The 25,711-nt window shown below is 41.3% G+C and overlaps 1 protein-coding gene across 4 annotated transcripts in view; it reads right to left on the bottom strand.

The window, feature by feature from the left end:
- Nucleotides 1-9,870: 9,870 nt before the first annotated feature.
- Nucleotides 9,871-25,711, bottom strand: part of ECPAS (Ecm29 proteasome adaptor and scaffold) — a 96,434-nt gene continuing 80,593 nt past the window's right edge. For all 4 annotated transcript variants that reach the window (XM_070430911.1, XM_070430909.1, XM_070430910.1 and 1 more), the window contains 12 exons: nucleotides 24,432-24,498; nucleotides 23,793-23,884; nucleotides 23,648-23,714; nucleotides 23,067-23,258; nucleotides 22,243-22,451; nucleotides 21,459-21,502; nucleotides 21,170-21,362; nucleotides 18,103-18,241; nucleotides 15,760-15,865; nucleotides 15,209-15,297; nucleotides 11,885-11,956; nucleotides 9,871-10,153 (listed from right to left, as the gene is read on the bottom strand). In XM_070430911.1, coding sequence (XP_070287012.1) covers nucleotides 10,014-10,153; nucleotides 11,885-11,956; nucleotides 15,209-15,297; nucleotides 15,760-15,865; nucleotides 18,103-18,241; nucleotides 21,170-21,362; nucleotides 21,459-21,502; nucleotides 22,243-22,451; nucleotides 23,067-23,258; nucleotides 23,648-23,714; nucleotides 23,793-23,884; nucleotides 24,432-24,498 — 1,410 coding nt within the window. In that variant the 3' untranslated portion in view covers nucleotides 9,871-10,013. The remainder of the gene's footprint in view (nucleotides 10,154-11,884; nucleotides 11,957-15,208; nucleotides 15,298-15,759; nucleotides 15,866-18,102; nucleotides 18,242-21,169; nucleotides 21,363-21,458; nucleotides 21,503-22,242; nucleotides 22,452-23,066; nucleotides 23,259-23,647; nucleotides 23,715-23,792; nucleotides 23,885-24,431; nucleotides 24,499-25,711) is intronic.

Genomic DNA, 25,711 nt, shown 5'->3' with positions numbered 1-25,711 from the left:
GCCTATGAGCCAGTCCTTTCGTTTTTGTTGGTGTGTTTGTTGTCGTCGTCAGTCCCTAAGCAGCTTACACTGCAGGTCCACTCACTGTCAGTAACACTGATACCTTGTGTGGTGTCCAGGGAATACTTGTCCGTATTTAGCGCCTTCTGTGGTACTTGGGCAGCAGAGTTTTTGCTTTTCTTCCTAAAAGCTTCATTTTTCTACATCACAGTAGTTACTTCTTATTCATTTGTTAGATTATTTTTAGGGATTTCTCTGCCAAATTTTATATTTAACAAACTCTCTATGAAAGTCTTATTATATTATTGTAAGAGATTATTTTATTAAAGAAACTTTAAAAATTTTTTAAAACTAGCAAAGAAAACATCATTTGCCCTGGCCGGGTGGCTCAGTTAGTGGGAGCACTGTCCCATACACTCAACGGTTGTAGGTTCGATCCCTGGTTGGGTGTGTAGAGGAGGCAACACACTCTCTCTCTCCTTCTTCCTTTCTCTCTCTCTAAAAACCAATAAAAACATATCCTTGGGTGAGGATTAAAAAAAAAAAAAGAAAACACAATTTATTTATTTATTTATTTACTTATTTTAGAATGAAAAATCAGCCCAGTTGTCTGGGACTTGATCTTTTCTATTGTTTAAAAATAGTAGCCAAGAAAAATGGGTCCTCTGACCTGAATTCCCTGACACCGACTCCAAATCTTGTTTTAAGGTGCCCTTCATAAAGTTAGCTAAGTGCAAGAAAGAATAAAGGCGTCCACGTTAAAAATGTTAAACGTATTATGTCAAAATCATCAGGGCAATTCATTTCTTTCTAAAGTATTGACTGTTGCCTCCCTAACTAAAAATATCAAAGGGTAGCAACTGAAATACTGTGTAAATTTAAATCCTCTGTTGTTTTGGGGAATACCTACTGTCCCTGAACAATTTAAAGTTCAGCAGCTCTGTATTGCAGCAGTTTGAAACTTCAGATCCTTCAGGGATAATGTCCCAAAGATCCAATTATATCAAACTTTTAAAAGTTGAGGCAGAGAGGGAACGAGTTATCCCAAAAGAATTTCAAAGAACCCATAAAAATAAAGTTTTCTTTCCTTACTATCCATCCCAGCTAGATCAAGATTTTTCTCCTTCAATGACTGCACTATAGAATATTTAACAGTATATAGAGAATAGATATCCCTAGAATTCTAACATATATATTGTTTCATTTTTGAAACTGACTCCCTAGTTTTCAGAGATCACAGGAAGAAAATTTACTCTTTAAACTACTTGCCCCAACAAGTAACCAGAAATTTTATCCAATATGCACCTATGGAGAGGGCCTTAAAGCAATGAACCCTCAGTAGCAACAGACACCTAATATCCAGATACTGGGTTCTTTTTTCTTTTTTTAAAATATATTTTTATTGATTTCAGAGAGGAAGCGAGAGGGAGAGAGAGATACAAACATCAATGATGACGGAGAATCATTGACAGCTGCCTCCTGCACACCCCCTACTGGGGATTAAGCCTGAAACCTGGGCATGTGCCCTTGACAGGAATCAAACCTGGGACTCTTCAGTCAGTCCACAGGCCAAGGTTCTATCTACTGAGCTAGTCAGCTAGGGCCACATACTGGTTCTAATACAATTCTCAAGTAAAAGAAAACCCAGAGATAAACAACCCGATCAAAAAATGGGCAATGGACCTAAATAGATACTTTCGAAAGAGGACATAAGGAAGGCCAAGAGACATATGAAAACATGCTCAAAGTCACTAATCATCTGAGAGATGCAAATCAAAACAACAATGCGGTACCATCTCACACCTGTCAGAATGGCTATCATCAACAAATCAACAAACGACAAGTGCTGGTGAGGATGTGGAGAAAAAGGAACCCTTGTGCACTGCTGGTGGGAATGCAGACTGGTGCAGCCACTGTGGAGAACAGTATGGAGTTTCCTCAAAAAACTAAAAATGGAACTCCCATTTGACCCAGTGATCCCACTTCTAGGAATATATCCCAAGAAACTAGAAACACCAATTAGAAAGGATATGTGCACCCCTAGGTTCACAGCAGCACAATATACCATAGCTAAGATTTGGAAACAGCCTAAGCACCCATCAGCAGATGAGTGGATTAAAAAACTATGGTACATCTACACAATGGAATACCATGCTGCGGTAAAAAAGGAATTCTTACCATTTGCAACAGCATGAATGGAACTGGAGATCATTATGCTAAGCGAAATAAGACAGTCAGAGAAAGATAAATATCACATGATCTCACTCATTTATGGAATATGATGAACAACATAAACTGATGAACAAAAACAGATCCAGAGACAGAGAAGCATCCATCAGACAGTCAAACCTCAGAGGGAAGGTAGGGGAGGGTGGGGATAAGGGGGAGATATCAACCAAAGGACTTGTATGCATCCATATAAGCCTAACCAATGGACACAACACCAGGGGGTTGAGGGCATGAGTGAGGGGGTGGAGGGGGCAATAGGGGATAAGGACACATATGTAATAACTTAATCAATAAAGAAAAATAATAATTAAAAAATTTTTAAAAAGGAAACCCAGTTCCTTCGAGAAATGGCCATTACCAAGGCTTGGAGCACCTTGCCACACTAGAACGTAAGAAGTATGCAAAGAATGACAGGGATACTTCAGAAGCCATAGATGCCCCCTGGGCGAGGCTCCCATTGGCCAAATCTGGGACTGATTACTTGGAGTATCAAAATCAATAACGGTAAAAGTGGATTATAATCCATTAAATAAAATAAGAACGCATGAGTTCATGGAAGAAGGGAAGGGAGAAGGAAGGTCTTCCTCACAGCAGGATGCCAAAAAATATAGAAATTGGTATAGAAAAGCATCAGTCGAGGTTAAAAATTGTTGTAGTACTAGCTTATCAAAAGTAAAATGTTATAGTATCATAGTTATCGCAGGTAAAAGCTGACTGAGAAACAGGATATTTCCATGATGTCAAAGTATCTCACCCCAAACTACTTACTAATTTCCAAAACAGGGTAATAGCTTTACGCGGGAAAACCTGGAGGACAACCACCTCCACTTTACCAATAATACAAATGGACTCCAGCTGCCTTCTGATGAGATGCCCTGAGGACACATCACTTCTGTGGTGTTCCTATCAAAAGGACATTACCTGCCCTGGCCCGCTGGCTCAGTGGTTAGAGCCCCGCCCCCGGGCCCCCAAGGGTCGTTTCCATCCCTGACCCAGTGGGGGGTGGGGGTGGGGGGTTAGGGGGGGCGGGGAGAGGAGTGCGGGAAGCAACCAATCCATGTCTCTCTCTCAAATGATGTTTCCCTCTCCCCCTTCCCTTCCTCCCACTGTCTGTAAAAAAAAAAAATCAATGGGAAAAAAAAAATCCTCAGGTGAGGATTAATAAAAACAAAACAAAAAAAAAAGAAAAGAAACAACAGCAACAAAACCACATCACCTGAATCTGATCTTGAGGGAAAACCAGACAAAATTAATTGAGGAATTTTGTGCAAAATAACCAACCTATAGCTCTCCCTGCCCCCTCCCCCCAAAAGTCAAAATCAGGAAACAAACCAACAAAACAAACAAACTAAGGAAATGTTCCAGGAGATTTGAAGACTCAGCTACAAGCAATGACCCAGCACTGAGTATTATTAAACCAGGAAAACAGCTCTAGAGAGGACATTAGGACAAAAGACAAAAATCAAATACTTTAGGAAAACAGACCAAACCTGAATATGGGCTGTGGGTGGGCGGTAATACTGTCCATGGCATTTCCTGAACTCACACCTGTACGACCATGCTATGTAAGACCAAGTCCTTGTTCTTGCATATCCAAGTACTTAGTGCTAACGGGGCAAAATGCCTCCAACTTACCCTCCAATCGTTCATAAAAAATACGTTTTCTAAAACTTCACGGAGGGGAGGGGGCAGCCGACTGGCACGTGGGGGCTCGCCCTGTGCGTCGCCCCTCGCGCCTCTCCGGGACACCGGGAGTGAGGCCTGGGGACCCGGACCGGCCCCGCAGGCGTCCTGGGGCGGCTGTGCCATGTGCGCCACCTCCCCACCCAGCACGTGAACCCACACCGGCCGCGGTACCTGGGCGTCCAGGGCCCGTGCGAGGCCTCAGCTTCCCGCCGCTCCGCTCCGTCCCGCAGGTGATCGTCGGGTTTCCAGCAGCAACACGTCCAAGGGCTGCTGGGCGGCGCGGGCGCCTGCATGGCCCGAGGCCGCGGTGGTCGTGCGCCCCGAGGAGACCATCAGGGTGACACTGACCCCCCACCGCACCTCCCCCCGCGCAAAGGACTGAGTGAGGCCCCTTCTGCCGAGTCGGGGCGATTGTGCGGGGACAGGGGTGAAGGGGACGTACCAGGGCCTCGCGCTTCTTTGTCGTGACCTCCCTGTAGAGCTGGTGCCGAGGGGACCGGCCCCACACGCCGCCGACGCCGCTGATCACGGTGCCGGGAACTGTCGAGGGCGCAGCTGCAGGAATCAACTCCACGCGTGGTCTGGACCAGCTGCGGGGCCTGGGGGTGCTCGAATGCGGAGCACGTGGGCTGTCGGCAGACCCTGAGGGATGAGGGCCTCACGGGTCTGCACGGGCACTTCCCCAGCCCTGCCGGTCCCCTGGGACGTGGCCATCATGTTCCTCATCTACCATGAGGTGGTGAAGCTGCTCGGCAAAGTGTGGCAGACAGACGCCCCAGGCGCCTCCAGAGCAGCCCCACCGCCCTCTTCTCGCCATTCTCGTCCTAAAGCTCAGTGCTCACAATAAATCTCTCCCATCCCTAGGCAACAAGAATTTTGCTAGAAGATTGACACTAAGACATTAAATAGAAACAACAGGCAATGATATGGAAGAAAAGGAAATAAAATTATCACTTGCAAACTAGATGATTTCACATCCAAAGGGAATAAATTAAAACTGTTTCACAGCAAGAGTTTAATAAAGTTGCCTAATAAAAAGATGAATAAAATTCAATCATTTTCTAACAGCTAGGTGAAAAACATAGTGACCCGAAAAAGATTCCATTATCAGTTACATGAAAATTTGGAGGTAATAGAATGACTCTAACAAGAATAGTGCAGATATGAAGGGAACAATAAAACTTTATAGCAGCAATGTAATAATCAATAAACGAAATGAATCCTAATGTAAAATTTACAGTGTGAGGAGGAAACTGGTCTTACAGAACTTGTTATCTAAATGCAGAGGCCATGGAACTGTGAACAATGCACTGCCTTGGGGTGGGGGGGTGGGGGGCTGTTATGCTGGTGCCAGGACCCACCATCCATGTGGCCTGACCCCTGGGGGCCTTCCTGCAGTGCCACGACCCTTTCTCGAGGAAGCGTGCTTGGTATTTCTTTGGTCTTCTGTAGCAAGTGCACCTCTAAACATGTATTATTTTGATCAATAAACAAAAAATCTTAATTCTTGTAAAGATGGTACAGATGAAGGTTTTCAGAATCATTTCTCCCCAAACCAAGCAAAATCACCTAACCTCAGCCACTTCACCTTTCAAAAGAGTGGCATCTCATCTCCTGGTTATGTGGCTTTTATTTAGAAAAACACCTCAGGAGGTCTGTTCTATTGTGAAAGCATGGCCTGGGCTCATTCAAATGGGAAAAGATTATAACAGAGATAACTCAATTATTCTATTTACTGATGAAGTTATAAAACTTTCAAGTTCACTGCTGGCTTCTTTAGAAGGGCTTGGAACACTGGGAGAGAGGAGAGTGACGAGGGTGTAAGACAGGAGAAGGCCCAGAAATCTTGAGGACTAAAAAGAATAGAGAGAAACGAGCCAATGAGAAATACCTAATATCAGGAAAGGCTAAGGATCTATAAAAATAGTGATAACTCATGGAATTTGAGGTTGTTCGCTGGTCTTAGCTATTCTCTATTCCCACTACTACTCCCCAAAATGCAATTAAAATCATATAAACACAACAATCTTGGGTAATGGAGCTTTGAATTTTAGAGGAACAGTAGTTATCAGAATGGAGAACTTATGGGTACAGGAAATTTTTTTTTTTAAATATATTTTATTGATTTTCGCAGAGAGGAAGGGAGAAGGATAAAGAGTTAGAAACATCGATCAGCTGCCTCCCGCACACCCGCCCCTGGGGATGTGCCCGCAACCAAGGCACATGCCCTTGACCGGAATCGAACCTGGGACCCTTCAGTCCGCAGGCCAATGCTCTATCCACTGAACCAAACCGGTTAGGGCTGGGTACAGGAAATTTAAGGAAATCTGTCGAATCATTACCTGATCACTAAGCTAACTGAGCAGAGGCTTCAGAGGGCACATACAATAAAGAATTGAGACTTTACAGAATTAGTTCAGGAAGTAAGAAATGGGAGGGGAATAGGAGGGGAATAGGATTTCTAGATTTGTCACATATTAAACAGTAAAGTATGGCCCATAATTAATGATAGAAGGGTCGCCCATTGATGTGGTTCAGATGGTTGAGCACGGACCTATGAACCAGGAAGTCACAGTTCGATTCCCAGTCAGGGCACATGCCTGGGTTGTGAGCTCAATCCCAGTGTGGGGTGTGCAGGAAGCTGCCGATCAGTGATTCTCTCTCATTGTTCATGTTTCTCTTCTTCCTCTCTGAAATATATAAAAATGTAAATTTAAAAATTTTTTTTAAAAGCCCTCAGATTTTATACATTTTATGATGGAATTATGTGAGTACAAACATATAGAGGGGCCCATAAAGGCTTCTCCCAAGATGACTCAAAAAACACTCCAAGCACACTCTGGAATTAATGGTGAATCAGCAGAGGTAGCTAAGCAGAGGCAGGCTGTGGGGCCTTTTTTGGTTTTTCCAGTATAACTAGCCAAATACCTCGGAAGCTAAACTCTTCCTAGAGACCCAGTAAAAATCAATGCACTACTTCAGAAGAACTGGTCATGCAGCTTTTATTTTCTTCATACCTTCTGGGCATGGGTAGGATTTTCCTCTCAAATAAGACTATCACATGCTTAGCTAGCCCAGTACATATTGCAGAGGATTCTATGAAGACTTTGAATATAAAATACAAAAATCTGTTACATATACATCCATTAACAACAGTTTGTACATTACAATGAGCGCCAAGGTCAAAGTAAGTCCCTGTACTTCACAAGCAGCATGGGTACATTGTGGCGGCGGCCAGCAGAAACTCCCGCCAGGGGCAGACAGTGCTCACACAGTGCAACTGCTTCTAGATCAACATGGTCACATCTTTTTTCTTCTCTTTTTCTTCTTAGTAAATACACAAGGAAAAGATGGCAGGGGAAAGCCATGGGGGCTGGTGGCAGTCCGCTTTATTGTGCAGGTAAACTGGGTCACAGGCAGACACACTGGCAATTAGAAATTGGACACAAACATTAAAGAAACTGCTGCTCTTTACCACCAAAAAGACAATGTTATACTACTTTCATTGTTTTGACCAACTCAAACTTCAGGTACCTCCTTTCCATGTATCGATAGATTTATGAAGATATATCTAGTGTACTTATTCCAGGAATAAGGAATTTAATCATTAGACTATCTCAATCAGTCGCTTGTATGACAAGTGGCACAATATTCCTGGGGGGTGGGGGGTGGATTATAAAAACCTGTTCCAGATAGCTTTGGAAAATGAAGGCAGAAGACAAACACACACGGTTCCTTCTTCCATTTGTTCACCAGTATCAACACTCCACAATCACACACTCTGTTCTTCACCCTTTTACATAAATATGTACACACAAGCTGCACCGGGAGACCATGACTCAGCATTACTCGTTGTGCAGATGACTTGGCTGGTTAAGATGAAGGCATTAAGTATATAAATTAGAAATGTGCTTAGAAAGCTAAAAAAAATTAATTCACTAGCTCTAAGGTTCAAGTATCTTAGCACCTCTCTCAGCACCATGGGAAATTCCCAATATTAAATAACAAAATGTTTAAAAGCATAAAATTTGATGAGGCTTTAACATTTCACATGGGCCTAGAGCACAGTTCTTGCCCTTACACTCTTAGTTTCTGGTAACACCTGGCCTCCCCTGCATTCTTGCCTAGGAACAGCGTCCCAGGGACTGAACATGCAAGTCAGAGGGCACTTGGTGGAGGAGGAGTACTGATCAGGAAAACACGGGGAGGCCATAAGCTTTCCGAAAAACATCCAAAGCTGATTTTCCCTAAAGCAAAAGTCTTCTCAAGTGGAAGTTCACGATAGGTTCCTTAAAACTCATGATGCTACTAAAGCTCACAATTATATTCAGTATCAGCTAAGAACACGTTTCGGAAATAAACACTTAAGTTTTCTTTGTAAACCCCTTTCCCAATCAGAAGCAACCCCAGAACACAGCATATACAGCCAAGGTTAGGTACTACCTATGCACTGTTTTTCAAACTGTGAATAGCAACCCATTTATGCGTCAGGAAATAAATTTAGTGAGCATTGAAAACAGTAGAGGTGGAGGAGGGATCAAAGTAAATCACACATAGTAGCAGTCTGAATTATTTCACAAAATATTTCAGTTAATGATTTTATATTCACACACACACACACACACACACACACACACAGTTCTGGGTCAATTGTGAAAAGTTATTTTTATTCTTGGTCACAGTCAAGAAAGTTTGAAATACATTGCTCAATAGAAACCACAAAAAAAAAATAAACATGAAATTTTAACCCTGGTGTTAATGTCAGTAAAGGGCAATATTGAGTATAAGCCAATTTTGTGCTTGGAATCCAAGGTGAGCTAGTGTTCTCAGTTTACCTTAAACACCTTCGTTACACTTGTTTTTCCCCTTACCCTACATCCTTAGGCAGGGGCATGAGCAACAGAAGGAAAGGAAGAAACTCTAGCTGTAATTATTTACTTTGAACAGTACCAAGTTATTCCCAGGTGGCAAATTAAAATGCTTTCCTTTTTATCCTAAAGTCATACTGTTAGCATAAAAGTGAGTATAAAATTTTACGGTGCTTTTATGGTTTTGAGATTGTAAGTGGTCTAAATCAACAGTCATGATTTCGTTGTTGGTTTGGGTTTTGCAAAATACGCAACCATAGACGGACAGAATGATCAGTCGTGCCCTAACCTACCTGCATCTGCCCGTGAAAGGAGGACAATCAGCCCTGGCCAGTGCGGCTCGGTAGGAGCATCGTCCTATACACTGAAAGGTCCTGGGTTCAATCCCCAGGCAGGCCACATACTGAGGTTTGGGGTTCAATACTCAGTCGGGGCGTGTACAGGAGGCAATCGATCGATGTTTCTCTCTCTCTTCCTTCCTCTCTCTAAAATCAATGAAAAACATGTCCTCAGGTAAGGCTTTTTTTTTTTTTTAAAAAAGGACAATCAGAACTATCACATGGGGACCAAATTCTCCCTCTCAACCCATAAAGAAAGATTCTAAACAATTACTTTCTAAAAACCAATAAACAAATGACAACATTCAGCTTATGAATTTCAAGAACCCAGTGATGTCAGTTCAGTTCTTGTTTCTCTGTTAGGTCAGGGTTAGCACTGATTGGCAGAAGGTTGTAAAAGAAAATTTCCCGGCAGGTCACCCAACCCCGGGGTCCTGGCCTTAGCACAGGCCGCAGAAAGGAAGCCGTCAGCACAGAGCCTATGTCTCCGGGTGTGAAGTGAGGGGTTCACCTATGTGATGACAGAGCCCCTTCCTGAAGTAACTTCACTCAATGTAGATGCGGTTCTAGGATTGTTATCCAGCTTCTCTACAACGTTGTTTATCCCTTTAGTAACAGCTTTAATCTTCTAATAACTATTTCCATCAGTTTTACCAACAACCACCTCTCAAACATTCATGTTTCATTAAGCTCACTCAGCCCAGATACTTTTAAAACATCAAATAAAATAAAGCTAATAAGGAACAAAATTTAAGGCATTTTTTGTTTTTATTTCAGCCAAGGAATGATGCATGCTACAGTTAATCTTTACTTTTCCCACTTGGTTTTTCAAAGAATACCACCAATTTCATCACAATGAACATGGCACTTGTTTGTTTCTTCCACTTCTAAATTATTCCAAATTTTCAAGTGTTTTCTTCAGCAATGATGCTTTTTCCTTTAGCTCAGGTCGGCTATCTGTCTCCATAGTTGCTAAAGATTCAATCAGGAGTGTTCTGCACTCAGATGTCAAACTTTCCCACTGTTTAGACTCTGAATGGAAAGAGAAAGAAGAAAAAAAAGATTCCTCATAGAACAAGCAAGCATAAAAAACCAAACTAGTCGTTCTGCTTTTCCTCCATACCTCATATCCCCAAAATAAATGCAAAGCAACCACTTGATAACAACTTAGGATATAATGATCACGGGTTCAATAGTTGTCTCAAACCCTAATTATTGACAATAACCTGAGTGCTTATCAGAGAGTCCTCAGCCCCCAGTATTAGTGGGATGAAAAGCATCTAGGGATGCTGAAACAAAGTGATAAGTAGGAAGTATCAAGGCAAAGTACAACGTGACCAAAAGGCCATCATCAACAACACAAAAAGCCTCTTTAGAAGATATTAGAGCCCCAGTACACGAAATTCGTGCACGGGGGGAAGGGGGTCCCTCAGTTGGCCTGTCCCCTCTCAAATCCAGGACCCCTCGGGGTATGTCCGACTGCCAGTTTAGGCTCTATCCGGGACTGCTGGCTCCTAACTGCTCACCTGCCTGCCTGCCTGATCGCCCCTAAGCACCTCTGCCTGCCGGCCTGATGCCCCTAACTGCTCCCCTGCCGGCCTGATCGCCCCTAACCACCACTCCCCTGACGGCCTGATCGCCCCCTAACTGCCCTCCCCTGATGGCCTGATCGCCCCTAACTGCCTTCCCCTGCTGGCCTGATCACCCCTCAGCCCCCACCACTGTGGCTTTATCTGGAAGGACATCCAGAAGATGTCCGGTCTAATTAGCATATTATCCTTTTATTAGTATAGATGTTTGTTCAGTTAAAAAAATCTTGAACAAATTTCAAAATTGCACAGTCAGTTTCAACAGATGATAATTTATTATTCCTTTCTTTAAGGGGAGCATCAGAGAAACTCAAAGTAAAGATCCTAAGTCTTATTTGTGAGGTTCTGCCACTTTCTAGTGATGTGGTTTTGGCATGTTACCTCACCATTTAGCCTCATTTTACTCACCTAGAATACATTCATGCATATTTGGCAAACAGTGCAAATTCAGTGATCTGATGAGGGGCCTTGCTCTTGCATTTCAACCAAGAAAAGAGGGATTACAAGGTGTGTAGTGTCACTGAGTCCAAAAAGCCTGTTTTATGGAGCCCTACGAGAGGTCCTTTAAATGTTAAGCAAAAATAAAGAAGTAAAAATTTCAAATATACAGGACCTGGAGAAAACTGCTTCTTCTTCCCTATTCCCTGGGGTTAAAATAAAAAAAAAAGAGGCCTCCTTTTAAAATTAGTAACAGATACACCACTGGAGAAAATGTTTTCTTTTACCACAGCCACTAGAAGAAATCTTCTTTATAAGAAGGTTAAAAAAAGAAAAACAGGAAAAAATAGAATTAAGAAAATGCTATCAAATTAGGTGACTCGGGTGGATAATTGTTAAAATGCTTTCCCAACTCCACTTTTCAGTGTGTCATTCTGTTTGTTTACACGCGGACAGTGAGCTATACTATGCACTGTCAACCACATGCCATAATAACCAAGATTAAATCAGGATTCGCACTGGAAACAAAAACTATTATTCTAAGATAACTACAGCATCATAAAATTTAAACACTTTAATAAAATTTAAGGGTTTTAGCTTTGTCTGTCCCACTTGGATGTCCATAAATTTGTAATTTAGAGCATGTGCTTATTAAAAACAGAAAATAATTTCTAAAACATATGCCATAAAATATCCTGGCTTTCCGGTTTTCCAATCAGAACTATCAGGAACTCACCTTCAAGCTTTTTAAGCAGTAATTCTATCACAGATAAAGCTTCTGTTCTCACAGACGAGTACGTCTTATTTTCTAAGGAAAAAAAATCACATAATGCACATTACTTGTTTTATATGCCTTCGAAACAAAAGCTCCAAGATTAAGTTAATGTTACTGAAAGATGTTAAGAAATGACAAATTCAGGGAAAGACACATCTTTTCTGAAGTAAGCTTCCCTTTCCGGGTTATCTATCATTAAATACTTGAAATGTGCTATGTGCCCACATTCCTTGCTTAAAAAAAAAATGTCAGCCGAATATATCATTTAAAGGACCCGATTTAGCAGTGGGAATTCAAAAGACACTACTTAAACACATATGCATCTCCTCATAATACCTAAGAAGGGTCTTCAGGTTTGCATGACCTCAAATTAACAAAGAACATTACACAACCCAGGGTGAAGGCAAAATCAGAGACACCTGCCTGGGACCCTGTAAAGACCAGTTTCTTAACTGCAAGTTCTTTATCCAAAACCACGCTATACAACTAAAACATACTTCCTTAGTGTCTAGTCTAGATCAGCTGTTGCCAACCTTTCAGACCTCATGGGCCGCCAATGGTTCGTGGACCACCAGTTGGCAACCACTGCTCTAGATCAGCATCTAGTTCACGGTGAAATTGTCCACCAAAAAAATTAACACAACCAAACTCACAGCAAGGAAAGCACAAGATGAGCTTATAACATCCTGCTCGTTACAAAGTACAGAAGGGCCTGTAAGAATGATGGTGACCTGTCAACGGGACACAGGAGTCAGCTTGAAGGAGCCTCCACTGGCCAAATCTGCGACCATATGAGCAACAAATTAAGAAAAATAATTAATTATAAACCAACTGGGGGAAAAGGAATCCATGAATCAGTATCGATAATAGAGATAGGGAGAGGGTGGGGTCTTGCTTATGAGGATGCCAGCTGTCAAAAGGTAAATGTGAGGGAGGCTGGAGTTAGAAAGCCATCTCAGTGAGAACGGGTTCAGGAAGAAACCTTGATGCGTGCTAGGTCTAGGCCTTCTGGAGAGGAGCAGCATGCCTGCATGGCCTGAAGTGTCTTCCCCACACTGCTTCCTCAGACAGTTGTGAAGAAGAGCAGGTTATCTAAATGGTCTTAAAGTATTTCCCACGGGCTGCTTATTAGACACGAGGGGGGTGAGGTGGAATATTAACTAGAAGGTAGAGAAAACTGAATATACCTTGACCAGGTAATCAAAATTAACATCGCCAGTGAGGGCAGATGGACACTGTGTGCCTCTTGATGTGAGGCACGTCACTTATGGAGGGAGTATCCCAACTGGGAAGTCATGACCTGCATCTAATCAGGAGGAAACATGAGACAAACACCATGAGAAACCTTCCAGTTAAAAAAGATAGGGGGAGACTTTTCTTCAAAATTGTCAATGTCATATAGGCCAGAGAAAGGATGAGGAAGTGTTCCAAATTAAAGAAGAATAAAAAGATATAACAACTAAATTCAATAAATGATCCTGGACTGAAATTCCTTAATGGAGGGGAGGGGGGAAATTCTATAAAAAACATTCTGAGTCAACGGAAAACCTAGAACATGAACAGTAAAGAATTTGATTTTTAAAATTGCATCATTATACTGCCTAAAGTTGGTAACTGTACTGAGGTGATGTAAGAGAAGGGGCACTGAAAAATTTAGAGGTAAAGGGGTGTGACATAAACAATATACTTTCAAATGGTTCAAGAAAAATATGTATATAGAAGTAATGATTAAGTAAATGGGGCAAAATGTTAACAGGCAACTTTGGTTAAAAGATATATAGGTATTATATGTACTATTTTTATTTAATATCTTGACTGGGCCCCTCAGCATGGGACAGGAGGGAAACCGAGGCACAGGATGATGGAAAAGTCACCCCTCTTCATGGCAGCCCAACCTTCCCACCCCAGGGGCAGTATCATCCATGTCTGAGAGCTCAGCCCGGCAAGTCACTGAGCTCAGGTTTCTGTTTGTTTTTGCTAGCTTTTTAAAATTAAATTTATTGGGGTGACTTTGGTTAACAAAATTATATAAGCTTTCAAGTATACAATTCTATAATACATCATCTGTATATTGTATTGTATTTACCACCAAAGTAAAATCTCCTTCAGTCACCATTTATTGGACCCCCTTTACCCTCTACTATCTCTCCCCCACACTCCTTTCCCTCTGGTAACCACCATCCTGTTGTCTGTGTCTATAAGGGTTTTTTGGTGTGGTTATTTTTTCTTGCATTGATTTAGAGGGGGTTGGGGAACATCAATTTGTTGTTTCACATATACATTCATTGGTTGATTCTTGCATGTGCCCTGATTAGGGATCAAACCCCCAACCTTGGCAAATGGAAACGATGCTCTAACGAAATGACCCACCTGGCTGGAGCTATGAGTTTTTATTTGTCTTGTTTGTTCATTTGTTGCTTTCAGTTTTATATCATAAAACTCAACAACAACAAAACAAACAACCCAAAGACACTTCTCCCAAGAAGACATACAAATGGCCTACAGATATATAAAAATATGCTTAGCTTCATTAACTACATGTCACACCTGTTAGAATGGCTATTATCAACAAGACAAGTAAAATAAGTGTTGGAAAGGTTGTGGAGAAAAAGAAACCCTCATTCACTGCTGATGGGAATGTAAACTGGTACAGCTACTATGGGGATTCCTCAAAAAATTAAGAATAGAGTTACCATATGACCTAGCAAACCCTCTTCTGGGTATGTACTTGATAAATTTGAGAACATTTATTCGCAAAGACGTGTGTATCCTTATGTTCATTGCAACATTATTCATAGTGGTGAACACATGGAAATAATCGAAATGTCCCTCGACAGATGACTGGATAAAGATGTAGTACATATTACAATGGAATACTACTCAGCCATAAGAAAAGATGAAATACTGCCATTTCGACAACACGGATGGATCTTGAGAATATAATGCCTAGCAAAATAAGTCCTACAGCAAAAGTCAAGAATCATATGATTTCATATGTGGGATATATGTACTATTATTGCAACTTTTCTGTAAGTTTAAAATTATTTCCAAGTAGAAGTTTTTTTAAAAATACTTATCACAATCGTTTTTCTAATCTAGGAGTTAAAATCCTAAATTATAGTTCCAGGTTAATATATTTCAGTCTGGGCATACAGAGTATATTAAATAGGATAGTTTAATAGTTCCATAAACTTAGTTCCTAGCACAAGGTAGAAAATATTTGAAGCTTAGCTCCCTGATCTTTAAAATCAGGACCCCTTATCAATGTCAGTTTATCACACTCACCTAAAGAATATGTGATTGATTTACAAGTTTCAAGGAGAATTTCAGTCAAAGCCTCAGGATCTGCATGTTCTTCTTCCAAAAGCATTAATCTATAAAAATCAGAAAGCAAGATACAGATGCCAGTTTTTTTTTTTTATTGCTAAAAGTATTACAAAGGGTATTACATATGTGTCCTCCGCCCGCCCCAGGCCCCACCCTTGACAATCCCCTGGCCTCCCTTACCCCCCAGTGTCTTATGTCCATTAGTTATGCTTATATGCATGTATACAAGTCCTTCGGTTGATCTCTTACCCCGCCTCCCTCCTGCCCCCCAACCCTCCCTGGCCTTCCCACTGCAGTTTGACATCAGTTTGAGGCAGCTCTGCCTCTGTAACAGATGCCAGTTTTAAGAAATATTCCAAAACCTTTCTGGCACAAATAATTTCTATTTGCATGTATCACTTTATGATGTCACTCTAGCATTTAGTTTTAAAATTTAAAGGAATTTCATTGATTACATATAAAATGCTAAGGGGAAAAGTACGAAATAAATGAACTATGAAGCAAATTACCCCTGAAAAAAGGCATTCATTGACTGTAGGACTCCTAGCTGCACTTTCCATGTGCTGAGTTTTAGCCGGTCACACATCAATTTGCATAGCTCCTGCCGATAACAACCTGGGAAGAAAGACAGAATGGGACAGAGCAGGACAGGGAGTGTGAAGGAGCAAAAGACAGAGCGAGTGAGGGACAGAGACAAATATGGAGAGGGACAGAGGGGCAGAGATGGGTGGGAGATAGGGAGACAGAAAAAAAGAGGGAAAAGGAGGAAAAAATAAAACAACAAATGCCTTTAGTTAAAGCCATGAAATTTCAAAACAAACAAACAGAACTACAGGCTGACTTTGTGTCCAATTCCCAAACAAATTTCCCTGATCAGAACTTCCCCCATGAAGGTCCTGTGTAACTGTTTATAAATGTTCATTTTCAAAGCAGTATCCTTCTCCAAGGAACTGACACTGAATCTTAACCACACTCCCTTTCCCTGTAGAACATCCTGAATGACAAGAAAGCAGAACTCTGCAGGCGGGAGCTCCTGGGGACACGCAGGAGCTTCCGCACGTTGTGGGCTTACCAACAGACAGCAGCTCTATCCCAAACCAGTCATGCCAACTGCACTTGCAATTACAATTATATAATTATAGTACACTAACTAATGAAATAGGTGTATAAAACGCAATAAAGTCATTATTTTTAGTTTGATTCACATATGTAAAGATAGATGGCAGTAAAAATCTACAAGAATTCTGCACTGGAATTGCTGCATAAGAGATTTTAGCCTCTTTTTCTACAATAAAGAAACAGAACTCAGAAATTGTAGATGATACCTTGTGAGTAAGATGTACGAGAAGTCAATGTGTAACAGTTCAATTCTCAAAGGCTTGGCCTTCCCCTCAATAATTGGCAAATGAATATACATTTCTATGCCTTACACTAAAATAAACTGCTTTGGGTATGTATCATCTTCTATATATATAAAAGGCCAAGTGACCGTCTGTCTGTCTGTCCGACTGATGTGCACTGGCCATTTAAAAATAAACGACTCGTGCATGCACAATTCATGTAAAGCTCTCGCTGCTGCCTATCACACACATGTTTTAATTTTATAATACTATATTATATATACTATTTTGACATGTAATTTTTTGCAGTAACATAATTACTGCACGAATCTTTCTTCTAATTAATTTCCTTTCAATGTGCACGAATCTGTGCACCGGGCCACTAGTTTTTATATAAATTCCCTACTTTTTCTACCCTATTCAAGAAAAAGTCAGTAGCCCTAATGGCGTCAAAAAAAAGTAGACTTCCACTGCAGTCCATAACATAATGCCAAGACATAAGACCATTTATAAATACATATCTTTTGGAAAATCCTTCCTATACATGGCAAATGTACTTTTTAAAGTTCACAAAAGAATAACAAGGCTCTGAGACAATCTTAAATCTGATTTCAGACATATCCAATTACAAATAATCAACATACTTTTTTAATAACATTCAAGCATATTAAGATGTCATAGTGACCAGTCATTTCCTTCTAGGAAGGAAAACTTCAGAGGAGCCTGACTCCCAAGTTCAAGACCCAGTCAAGACTCCTAACTGCAACCTAATCCAACAAAAAAAGGTTTACTGTTTGCTCATCTACTTAACCCTTTAGAAATACAAGTCCAATTCTGAAAATCTCTCAAAAAGTCTCAAGGTTCTCAGTGAAACAGAGATTTCACTTGCTAATTAAAGATTTGTTTACTTACAAGGCCATTCATTTCCGAGATGAAGAGACCCCACTAATATATTCTGTGGATTGCTCAGCAAATAGTATCACAAAGAAGAGTAAGAGAATTCTTTTTACAGTCAAACTATATATATATTAAATCATGGGTGTTAAGGGCTGAATTGCGTTCCCCCAAATTCATAACTAAGTCCTAATCCTAAGAATCCAGAACAACTGTACTGAGAGACAGCATCTTTAAAGAGGTCATGAGTGTGGGCCCTAATCCAATATTGCTGGTGTTCTCATAAGAAGAGATTAGGATGCATTGTAGATCGTTATTTACAAGCCAAGAGAGGTTTCAGAAGAAACCAACACTGCTGACACCCTGATCTCAAATAGAATTGTGAGAAAATGAATTTCTGTTGGTTAAACCACCTAGTCTGCGATACTTTGTTATAGCAACCCTAACAAACTAATACAATAGGATTATGTGCCAATGTAGGAGTAAAATTTGTGTTGGATAATTCTATTAATCAGTCAGAAGGTACAAGAAACAATAACTTGTCACTCAGCACATCTCTGCTCTCAATAAGTAACCTCTGGTTACAGCACTTCTTCAAGTGCAGGTTCTAGTGCTTACGCTGAGTCTCCATATTTCGGGGCCAGGCTTTGCCCAGGCTCTCAAAGGCTCCTAGCAGAGATTCCAGCTGCAGCTCCTTTTCCTTCTCATTCTCGTCTTCATTTTTGGTTGTCCGGACTCCAATGCTTTCAGGCGAGTTCTAGAACATGTCCCCAAAAAACAAGAAAAAAGGAAAGCAAAATGTAATTTTTTTCAAAGTTACAAGTTTACTATTAAAACAATCAGGGTGCCAAAGTAGGAGATGTTAACCAAGAATTAAATGCTAAATCTCTAGAATTTGTAACAGGATACTACATCTTCTAATAAATATGGGAAATCGTTTCAAGGAAATCTGAGGCAAAGTGGAAAATAAACACTGTATATGTAGTATTTTGAGCACCACATAAAAATACTTGCATTAGAATCATGGAATTAAAGATGAAAGAACTTGGTAATGATCTAAATCCAAACTCCTATAAGAAGGAAACAGGTTGGAAGTGACTCATCCAGCTAGCTCGAAATATCATCAATTTAAAATATAAGTCTTCCAAATCTATTATGTAGGTAATGTTATTTAAATAGCCTTTTTACTCAAAGAAAGCAACTATAAATTAGCAGCCACACAAGAAATAAGAATGCTATTTAAACAATTTCATGTGTCACAAAAAATAGTGAAACTATACCCTTATTTCTTTAAAAACAAGTATTTCATTTTCCAAGTGAAACTGAAGTCTGTTTTGGATCAAACTCTGTGCCCCCCATTAAATGGCAGAGGCCATTAACAGTGACATTACTGAGCTTCCTGTCTTCACTCTAGGAGGCTGGGGTGGCTTCTGCACAAGCTCAAAGGCAAAGCTTATTGTAACTACAGGGTGGGGCAAAAGTGTGTTTACAGTTGTGAGTATGCAAAACATAGAGGTTATTCTTATGTTAGCACTTATTAATTATTGTATTATTTTCCATATGAACAACTGTAAACCCAGTTTTGCCTCACCCTGTATGACAGAGACCATTCATTCCAATGTCCACTCCTGTAGCCTAGAGTTTCTTGGCTTGCAGGTCAAAACCCGTGCAATAAACTCATCTTTCTGCTTTGTTTTAAAAATAAAGCTAACCAGCCCTGGCTGGTTTGGCTCAGTGGACAGAGTGTCGGCCTGTGGACTGAAGGGTCACAGGTTCGATTCCAGGCAAGGGCATATGCCTAGGTTGCTGGCTCAATCCCCAGTGGGGGCAGTCAGAAGGCAGCCAATCAATGATTCTCTCTCATCATTGATGTTTCTATCTCTCTTTCCCTCTCCCTTCTCTCTGAAATAAATAAAAATATATTTAAAATCCTATCTAATAAAAGACAAAAAGGGTAATTAACTGTACCTCGCTACACTTCCCATTGGCTAATCAGCGAGATATGCAAATTAAATGCCAACAAAGATGGCGGCCGGCAGGCACGCAGCTGAAGCCAGCAGGAGGTTTGCTTGCTCCAGTGATGGAGGAAGCCAAGGTTCCCCGCCTGCCGCGGCCCGGCTCTGAGCTCTGAAAGCAACAGCTTCAAAAGCAACAAAGTTTCAATTATCGAAGCTAAACAAATCCCAGATACCTGCTTTCAGCCAGCCGCGGCCTCAGAGCTGGAGCAAGCAGGATGGCAACAAAGTTTCAATTATAGAAGCTAAACAAACCCCAGATACCTGCTTTCAGCCAGCCGCAGCCTCAGAGCTGGGAGCGCCAGTGAAGGCAACAGAGTTTCAATGATAGAAGGTAAATAAATGCCAGAATAAAAAAAAAAAAGAAAAAAAGGAGAGCTGGGAGCTTCAGTTGCAGGCCAGCCTGAAAACGGCCCTCAGCCCCTCACCCAGACTAGCCAGGCACCCCAGTGGGACCCTCACCCTAAAGGGGGTGTGGCCAGCCTGAAAACAGCCATCAGTCCCTCATCCAGGCTGGCCAGGCACCCAAGCGGGACCCCCACCCTGATCCGGGACACCCTTCAGGGCAAACCAGCCAGCTTCCACCCGTGCACCAGGCCTCTATCCCAGGGGTGGGCAAACTCTTTGACTCGAGGGCCACAATGGGTTCTTAAACTGGACCAGAGGGCTGGAACAAAAGCATGGATGGAGTGTTTGTGTGAACTAATATAAATTCAAAGTAAACATCATTACATAAAAGGGTACGGTCTTTTTTTTTTTTTTAGTTTTATTCATTTCAAACGGGCCGGATCCAGCCCGCGGGCCGTAGTTTGCCCACGGCGGCTCTATCCTATATAGTAAAAGGGTAATATGCAAACTGACCCTAACAGCAGAAAGACTGGGAATGACTGGTCACTATGACACACACTGACCACCAGGGGACAGACGCTCAATGCAGGAGCTGCCCCCTGGTGGTCAGTGTGCTCCCACAGGGGGAGCTCTGCTCAGCCACAAGCCAGGCTGATGGCTGCCAGTACAGCGGTGGTGGTGGTAGCCTCTCCTGCCTCCTCAGCAGCGCTAAGGATGTCCGACTGCAGCTTAGGTCTTCTCCCCGCTGGCAAGTGGACATCCCCCGAGGGCTGCCAGAGGGATGTCTGATTGCCAGCTTAGGCTCAATCCCCCCCAGGAAGCAGGCCTAAGCCAGCAGGTGGTCATCCCCCGAGGGGTCCCAGACTGCGAGAGGGCATAGGCCAGGCTGAGGGACTACCCCCCCCCCCCCCCGCACCCGAGTGCACAAATTTTTGTGCACCGGGCCTCTAGTAAATAAATAAAATAAAGCTAACCACTGTCCCCTTCTCCCATGAAGGACTAATGGACACCAAGAATGCATCTGCAGCCAGATTTCAGCTAAGTACTGGCCAACGGGATAGAAGTGAAAATGCCAGGCAGCATTTCCAGGGACTCTCCTTAAGAAAGCACTGACATGCCTACTTTGATCCTTCATTCTTTCTTCAGCTTTGCCATCACCTGTCTGGAATGTAGCTACACTGTGGACCATGAGGACAATGATTTTCTGCTATTTGCAGCTACACTAATCCTAAAATAAAATATGCAAACAGAACACAGAAAAATCTTTTCTTTTTCATTTTTGAAGTAGAAACCAGACCTGAGAGGATACAGGTGGTCATTACCTTCTTGATGAGAGGTATGACAATGTCAGAAAACTCCTGGAATCTGTCTTCTTTGGTGGCCTTCAAGACATCCCCTGCACAGCTGATTGCTACAATTTTGTATTTGGGGTTCTCTTTGCAGCACTCCTTGAGAACAGCTTGGAGAATTTCATTTGTGCTGGGTTGATTTGGCACAGGCTTTTCCAGCTCTTCACTACAGAACCCATACAAAAGCATCACAACAGTTAATAAAGGCCGCCACTCTCGGGTTCAGTTTAAGAAATGGCATCTTCACTAACAGAACATTTACCTGCAAGCTGTCACCACACAGGCAATGGCTTTCAGCAGTTCTTCCTAAAGGGTTGAAAAATGAGAGAATGCTATTACACACATATCTGTCATTTACATTCTTTGCACTATGACTACAATTTCATAACTATGACAATAAAAATTAACCAGAGTCATCTTATCTTTAGGCTCTTACTGTTTAATAAGTACACCCATAGATGCAGAACAACTGCCTTTACATTTCATAAAGCCTAAAGAGCTGACTTGCCCAAGGTCACACAGACAGAAGTGTGGACTATGGAGTTAGAACTAATCTGCTCCTAGCCCAGCTATTCTTCTCTGGTACTGCACTGGCCAACACTAACGTTTACAGCATCAAATAGATTGTTTCATGCTGCCACAATCTCCTTTTCCCTGCTGAGTGCTCACTGTAAGTATACTACTACTGCCCTTGTATGAAAAATGACTGTTACTCATTCATAGGCCCAGAGATGAGCATCCTCAGGTCCAGGTTTGGACAGCCTGCCTTGCTATTCAATTTCACATATGCCCAATCCTGATCTGTGCAGGAGGTCACTGGTTTAAGACTTATCTTAAAAAGCTAAACATGATAAGTAAAAAATCAATCTCCAGCATTACTATGCAGTATTCAGGACACATGGGTTGCACTTTGAAAATCTGGTTCACAAAAAGAATCCATCTGATGTCTCACAAAACCAGATTCTAATTTTTGTAAGAAATGAAAGACGAAGTCATCACCCTTTAAGGATACGTTAGATTTAACGGGGCGTGAGTGGTTCCTTTACCTTTCCTGCCCATGTTCTTCCAGCGAGGCCTTGCAGTAATGCGGTCAGTATCATTCCCAGATATGGAGGTACTAGGGAGCTGGTTTGTTTTGCAATTGATGCCATGGCAATTGCACCCTGGGCTTTCATTTTCCAGGACTGAGACTGTAAAGCCTTCTGGGTAATAGCAATCAACTCCTGCAGGTATAACCGAATGCCACCAAAGGAACCTAGGTTACAAACGGCAAAATTAAAGCAACTTTTAAGTGACCAAAAAATAAAAATTAAAATAAATTACTGCTTTTTCTTTTCTAAGTCTGAAAAAGTCAGTGACCATAGTCTAAAGCAGTGATTCTTGATGGTTACATTATGCCACTCTGTAATAGGGAGAGAAAGCAGGTGGTGTTGTGATATATCTCTACAACCGCAGGACTTCATGTACTTGGGTATGTACATGAGGGCATCATGCCAATAGTCCTCATTCCATTGATGTGCGTGCGTCCAGGTAAAAAAAAAGGGAGGGTGGTTTGAGAAGCACTACTCTAAATAATGCTCTAAGGCAACATAAAATCACTCTTCACTCTCAATTAAAGTAAGTAAAACTCTACTCTTCTGGGGCAGCGTTCCTACTCTTGCACGGGGGCAGCAATGAGACAGGAAAGAGAAGAGCTCTGAGCGCCAACCTTGAGAACTCAGCAATTGGGATAGAGGCTCAAAAGCAAACGGGACACATGCTATTCAGGTCCTGGGAAAGGAGCTACAGGAGTTTATGATGAAAAATACGAGTAAAAACCCAGCTGTGATTCCCAAGAAATAGGTCTAATTCATAGGTACTGTTTACTAACCAGGTACATTCTCCTGCCACACTTCAGTCCATAAGTTACATTCTTCCTTTTCTGATTTCTCCTCGTCAGAAATCTCATGCATGCCTAGAAATGCCAAAGGCAGAACTTCTTTGGCGTGGTTCTTCAATACGTCAGGGCTGTAGCGTCCAATAGCATGAATAGTCAAAGCACAAGAGGTCTTGTAGATGGGTTCTGAAGAGAAGCAGAAAAAAACACAATCCTTATGATACTGTTTTTAAGGGTAACTAATCTAAATAGACCAGGGGTGGGCAAACTTTTTGACTTGAGGGCCACAATGGGCTCTTAAACTGGACCAGAGGGCCGGAACAAAAGCATGGATGGAGTGTTTGTGTGAACTAATATAAATTCAAAGTAAACATCATTACATAAAAGGGTAAGGTCTTTTTTTTTTTTTAGTTTTATTCATTTCAAACGGACCGTAGTTTGCCCACGGCTGAAATAGACTATTGCTCAATCTGGACCACAGTAAAATCAATGAGAAATGTTCTTAGCAAAGCACATAAAATCAGATTAGGTTGTTAACATCTAAATTTAAAATAATATAAATATTTAAAAGGTACCATCTTTCTCCATATACCAGCTATTGAGCTTCTGCAGGAGTTTCTCAGTGCTGCTATCCCGTGAGGTCTGAAAAAGAAACAATACTGTCATTTCTGTATAATTATCTAAGTATAATTACTTAACTAGGTAAGAAATTCAACTCACCCGAACTAAATGGCCCATAGCAAATGCACAGGATTTCTGAATTACACTGTTCCGATCTGTCAGGCCACTAAGTAAAGCACTCATAAGTTTACCTATCAGAAATAAAGGAGAAAAATCTGGCACTTGGTTGACCAAATGGTTTGCTCTATCCCCAGAACCAAAACAAACCTAACCCTGCAATTAATGCCTGATTTATTCCAGGGTAGTTTAGAGCCCTTGTATATTATATTTGTACTGTCCATTTGCCTGATATAAAATTTAAAATTCATCTGTGTCTAGAACATTGTGAAGGAAGTTGAAAAAATGAAAGCTAGGTACAAAAAGTTCATTAGGCCCACCTAGGGGCCAATGTAGGAAGAGAAAATTGCTGATGTAAAATGAGCTATACAGTAAACAAATCCTACAGGATGACAGATACTTTCACCTTCTTGTACCACTGAGAAATAATCAAACACTTATAAAACTTGCTAAAATTGATCTTCCTTTACTCCTACAAACAAAGAGATAAAGGAAGAGGGAGAAAAAGTATACAGGATCACAAGCATGTCGGAATGATAATAATTATTATTTTTTTAAAATCTTGTCACACAAGACATGGCCATAGAAAAATATCACTACGCACAGTTTTGACAAACTCACCTGAGTAAGGTGTTAGGTCCTGGGGACACTGAGTAGTTAATGACACAATGACACTGGCACAGCCTCCCTACAGGGTTACAAAGGCAAAGGTCTAAATTTGATGGTCACAGCGCTCTGAAACCCTTTGTTTTAGGTGGGTGTCGAAGATTTAAAAATAAAATATACAAAGTCTAACAGCCCCTCCATGAATCAATCTGGAAAGAGGAAAACTCTTATTTTAAATTAGCCATGCAGAGATTTTTTTTCAAAACCTCCAGGAGGAAAATGGGTGCTCTCATACACTGCAACTGGCCCTGGCCAGTGTGGCTCAGTTGTTTGAGCATCATCCACCAGGAGGTCGCCAGTTCGATTCCCGGTCAAGGCATATGCCCAGGTTGCCGGCTCAATCCCCATAGGAGGTGTGCAGGAGGTAGCCGATCAATGTTTCTCTCTCATCGATGTTTCTATCTCTCTCTCGCTCTCCCTTCCTCTCTCTCTAAAAATCAATAAAAAAAAAAATTTTTTTTTTCCAAAAAAGAAAGAAAACTGATTCACTATTTTGGGAGGGCAACATATGTCATCTTGTCCATCCTTGTTCTAACATTTCCAGTTCTAGAAATTTAACCATAAGAAACAGCTTCACATGTGTCCCAAGATATTCATAACATACTTTGTTTAATATCAAAAAAGCTGAAAACAAATCAGATGTTCCTTGATGGATTAAAAGAAATGATGTACAAATAAATAAAGAAAGAAATGATGTGACAGCCACACAGCAGAATATCATATGGCCATTAAAGAGGACGCTGTGGAAGACACATGCAAGAATAAGCAGCTGGAAGGAAACACTTGGAAATATTAACAGCAATGATCTCTGGGTGGTAAGCTTAGGACAAAATTTAACTTGCCCCTGATCTATAAATGCTAAAGTTTTAAAAGGCAAGCAAGTGTTAATTTTGTCAGGAGGAAAAAAAAAAATGTGACTTGCTTGTTTTTAGAATGTGGGGGTAGGGTCTGATCTTTGAAAAATCTTGGAAAGACATTTTCCTATCCAAACACCTGCTGAGTGCTGTGAAAATGCTAATCCCCACCTAAAAACAACCACACCTGATAACTTATTAATGGATGAGCATTCCCATTAATAAGTGATAATGAATGAGAACCCAGAGGGCATGTACACAGCACCTAGGGGACAGAAATGACTCCACTAAAAAGGACAGTATTAAGTCACATGTCATTTCCTAAATTAGTTACATGTCTTAATTTATTAATGCAACCATAAAAACAAACTGGTTAACCTA

The sequence above is a fragment of the Myotis yumanensis genome, unplaced genomic scaffold, assembly GCF_028538775.1.
Source record: "Myotis yumanensis isolate MYYU_CA2020_CCGP unplaced genomic scaffold, mMyoYum1.0.hap1 SCAF_12, whole genome shotgun sequence".
Lineage (NCBI taxonomy): Eukaryota > Metazoa > Chordata > Mammalia > Chiroptera > Vespertilionidae > Myotis > Myotis yumanensis.
Note: the sequence above shows the minus strand (reverse complement) of the source record. Positions and strands in the feature narration are given on the sequence as shown.